The sequence below is a fragment of the Colobus angolensis genome, unplaced genomic scaffold (genome assembly GCF_000951035.1).
Source record: "Colobus angolensis palliatus isolate OR3802 unplaced genomic scaffold, Cang.pa_1.0 Scaffold90, whole genome shotgun sequence".
Taxonomy (NCBI): domain Eukaryota; kingdom Metazoa; phylum Chordata; class Mammalia; order Primates; family Cercopithecidae; genus Colobus; species Colobus angolensis.
This window is the reverse complement of record NW_012122932.1, coordinates 8,705,817-8,710,409: the sequence shown is the minus strand read 5'-3', so window position 1 is coordinate 8,710,409 and position 4,593 is coordinate 8,705,817. Positions and strand designations below refer to the sequence as shown.

General features: G+C 44.4%; 1 protein-coding gene across 1 annotated transcript in view; it reads right to left on the bottom strand.

Moving 5' to 3' along the window:
• GALNT10 (polypeptide N-acetylgalactosaminyltransferase 10) overlaps positions 1-4,325 on the bottom strand; it is a 138,368-nt gene extending 134,043 nt beyond the window's left edge. Inside the window, exon 1 of the mRNA XM_011931677.1 lies at positions 4,116-4,325. Within this exon, the coding sequence (XP_011787067.1) occupies positions 4,116-4,325 (210 nt within the window). The remainder of the gene's footprint in view (positions 1-4,115) is intronic.
• Between the last annotated feature and the right edge of the window lie 268 nt (positions 4,326-4,593).

Here is a 4,593-nt window from a genome sequence, read left to right as displayed (position 1 = left end):
TCTCTCTGTGTGTCTCTCTCTCTCTCTCTCTCTCTCACACACACACACACACACACACACCGCAAAGTAATCTCTTCAAGATTACCTTCAAGGTTACCTTCGAAGAGGACCAGGTAGGGCTTAATTTAGCTCAAAGCATAAAGTTTAAACAAGGGAGTGTGGACAATTAGATAAATGTACTTTCTTCATGAATTTCGAGGACATAAGCTGGATTGTTTTTATTAATTCATTCATCCAAAAAATGAAATATTGAGGGCCTACTATGGCCAAAGACCTCTGGGAGAGACAAAGATGAACAAGGTAGTCCATGGCTTCCACAGACAGCTATGAGACAAGTATATAAGGAAGGAAAACACACACACACACACACACATATACAAGCCTATAACATAGTGCCTTGAAAGCTGTACAGATAAATTCAATAGATATTTACAAAAGCCAAAAATTAAATTCTACCTGGGATGATCAGGGAAGAATTCCTACAGAAGCAGAGTCTTTGACAGGAACCTGGGGGAAGGGGTAGGATTTTAACTGGTAGCAGTTGAGGGGTGGGGGTTGGGGGTGGAATCTAGCTAGAGGGAACGTATATGGAAAGAATGGGAGTTAGAAAGTGAAGGGCATATTTACTCAATGGAAAGGAGCCTGATACGGCTGGAGTGAGCAGGATGCAAAAGAGAGTCATGAGCAATAAGACCAGGAAGGAAGTCTGGACCAGAATTGGAGGGCCTTACATCTGAGCTGCTTGGCAGGTGGGAGCCACAGTAAGTCTTTGAGCAAGGAACAGGCTGAAGTAGAGCTCCAAGAATGAAATACGTTACTACCTATCCACTTTCAATTAATCTCAGAATCCTCCTCCTCCCATGAGAAATGCAAGGAGAGAGATGATTTTGTTTTCATTCAGAGAAAATGTCCCCTTTTCATAGGCTGAGGATCATTCATTCTGGTACCCCACAGTCAGCCTTAGGTGAGGCTGACCCAACTCTAGCACCTACCCAGTAGGCTGCTGTTTTGAGAAAACTTAACTTTCACTACAACCAGGATCAAGCTGTATGAGAAAACAATCAAACCTGAATGGCACTATTTATGAATGGAAGGAGGCATTACAACCCTGGAACCATGAGACTACGTCCGCTGGGCCCACGTCAGGCAAGTCCTGTTGGTCCAATAAGCAATGGGGCTGTGTCTGTTGTCCCTGCTCCACTAACTCCATTGTCTCAACACCAGGATGTTGAAATCTGAAATCTGGCCCTTCCCTAAGAGGGGAAGGTCACTCACAGATAGAAGCCACTGTTTCAAAGGACTGATCCTGTGTTTCCAAGGGCAAAACCATACCAACCCTCCAATTCCTTTGTTTGGTGTAGGTGGCTCTAGAAAAGGTCATTTGCTACGTAAGGCGTGAAAGCTCATTAAAAGACTTTAAACAGTAGGGAGGAAAAAAAAAGCCAAGATACTTTGGAATGCCTGTTATCTAAAGGGCAAATAGAACCTTCAGTAGCTTTTCCCTTCCATTCTAAAAGAATAATTTCAACACTTTCTTCAGGATAAGTGCCCAAATGTTTTATCACTGGGGGAAAAAAAACAAATAGACTCTGATCGATAATTTGATAATGTTCATCTGAGTCTCTTACCTATCAATCCATCTGTCCATCTGTCCATCTATCCATCAACTTAAGTGTATGATGAACACAAGCACAAATCAGGCCTTGTGCTAGGTGCTGAGGATATACTGGGGAGGAAGACGGACAGGGGTCCTGCTCTCATAGAGCTTATAGAAGTATGTGTGGTGGGGGAGAAATGCAGACTTTCATCCGAAACTACAGGTAAATTAAAAAAGCTACAGTGGCAGGCCATAAAAGAGTGGTACATGGTACAAAGAGAGTCCCTCTCTTTCAGATCAGATTGGGGGGGATCTGATCCAGCCTGCAAGGCTTTCTTGAGAAAATTGGATTAGAGGTTAACTCAGTAGAAGGAGGAGTACAGAGCATTCCAGACAGAGGGAAAAGTAAAGACATACAAAGACTCTGTGGCTGAGCAAACACGAATCACAGGAGGGCCTGGAAGAGCAGTGTGTGTGGTGCACAGAGAAGCAGAGGAAGTCTGGTAGGAAGGAGAGGTAGGCAGGGGTGAGGATTCTGTCTTTCCTCCAGGAGCATTTAGAAATACAAGTGTTTTATATAAGGAGGTGATAACATCAGGTTGCATTTGGAAAGCTCTCTTGTAGCCAAGTGGAAAAGGGACTAGGAGGCCAAGAGGAGGGCTGGAGGTCAGGAAGGAGGCTATTACAGTGGTGCAGGCAGAGATGATGCTAGCTTGTGCTGGGAAGGCAGAAGTGGGGGTGGGCACACACAGATTTTTTAAAAATAGGGTTACTAGGATCCTGTGGGTTTGAGTCAAAAATACGGCCTGAGAACTTAGGTGAGAAGTTCATCTGTAAGATCTGGATATCCATAGTTCCACAGATGCAGGTGAAACCTACCTGGGACCTGAGCCCAGCTCTCCCCTCACCTAGCCTAGTGTCTGTGTCCTCACATGTTACTTTTAAGTTTCAATACTGTCCACAGAAAGCAAGTCAGGAAATCAGACCTAATGAGATAAGATTTTGTATCTATTTCACCTTCAAGAATTCAGTGACACACAGTCAAGAAAGAAGAGAGAAATCCTAGAGGGGTGGTGGCGAGCCTCCCGTGCTCATGCAGAGTGTGCCTGTGCCCTCACAGAGTCCCTGGAGGCCCCAGTTCTCTCCGGTCCCTGGGAGCGTGAGCGCTCTATGCTGGGGGAGCCTACTCTAGGAAGATAAGTATTTTCACTACCTCAGAAGGCACTGTGATTACTTCAGCCAAAGAAACAGTCATCATCATTGGTGTTCATGCTGGAGTTAAAACTGCCTAAACTGGACTTTTGAGAGGTGGTGTGTCTTCATATTCCATGGGCGACTGTCAAGGGTGATTCTGATTTTGTGTTATTTTCACCTTAAGTGGTAAGTTTATTATAGCCTAACTCTTTCATGAGATTAGACTTGACTATATTATTATCGTCATTATATCCACTTTGTAGATGACAAAACTGAGGCTTGGAGAGAATATCCATATGAAAGCATTTTGCAAACTGCCAGCCACCACATGAGTGTAATCATCACAGCTAATAGCACCTACCACATGTACCTGCCCATTCCTTCCCAAACTCAGTATCTAGAAAGGCTGCAGGAACATAGTTCTCAAATAAGGAAAACATGGTGAGATGAATCATACTTCTGTACCAAGAGGGCAATTCCCAAGAGGTTTTGAAAATCTCAGTCTAGCTGATGTGTGATCAATCACAGGAAAGCCCCTAGAAAGTGCTCTTCTTAGAGGCTTGACGGGCTGGGCAGGAGTGAGGGCTGCAATATTGCTCTGCACAGCAGCTGTGGATGGGGAAAAAGAAAAAAAGGGACTGGAAAGCTCATCAGAAGGCAAGTTCCTACTTTTCAGAGAGAGAATAAAAAATGACTGCAAACATATCCTATTAGTCTCCTAGCTGGGTAAGTAGGGTTGAGCCACCCAGTAATAAAGAAGTTGCTCTAATAATAGTAATAATTATAATCATAATCCCCTACATTCTGAAGACAGCAGACCAGAGTGAATAAGACCATCTGTTTTGGCGTTGGAAAGGCCTAGGCTTGTGCCACAGTTCTGTTTATTAGCTCTGTGATCTTGAGCAAGTTACGCTATTTTCACAAGCCTTGGTTCCCCAACTGTAAAATGGGGGAAATTAATAGTCCCTAGCATAAAGGTTATTATGAAGATTAAATGAGATGCAGCAAGTATAGCTCTTAGCAGTGTTTGGTATCTAGGAAGCACTAGCAATGCTAGCTACCATTATTAGTTACTATTTGGTAGTATTTCATAATTTACAAAGCATTTTTATATTTATGTCCCATTCCTTCCTCTCAGTTGCACCAGGGCAAAAGCAGACATCACCAACCTATTGTAATATTCTTCCTTGTGGATTCCAGACTTCGAGAATCTTTCTCAACACTGTACTCCAAGCAGTGCTTACCCATCAGCTGGCGTTGGTCAGGGGACAGGACCCATCTGCCACAGCTGCCTTAAGCTGGAAGAGTGAATTTCCAAGTATACCTGGTAGACAGTGACCCACTGGTTGATTTCTACAATCTTGGCTCTTTGGGCTGGCTGGCTGCTCACTGCTTGCAAAGGTCCCGCAAGAAGGGGAGAGGGGTAAGGGCATGGGGAAGCAACATGTGACTGATGGTAGTCCCCTCCTCTTTGAACTCCTTCCTGGCCCAAGAGGAAAGTCTCTGTCTGGACAATGATCCTGGCCTTCTCCATCTCCCATCTTGGAAACTGAAAACTCTCTGAATTCTTCTTTGCTTCTCTTAGGGTGGAGGCCACAAAGGGCTTTGAATCTCCTGGGCAGCACCCATCCCCTTACCTATCCCACCTCACTCTCACTCTGGCATTCTTGATTTTTATTTATTTATTTTTTAAGAGATGGGATCTTGCTCTGTTGCCCAGGCTGGCTTGCAGTAGCATGATGATAGCTCACTGCAGCTCCAGCCTCGACCTCTTGGGCTCAAGCAATCTTCCTGCCTCAGCC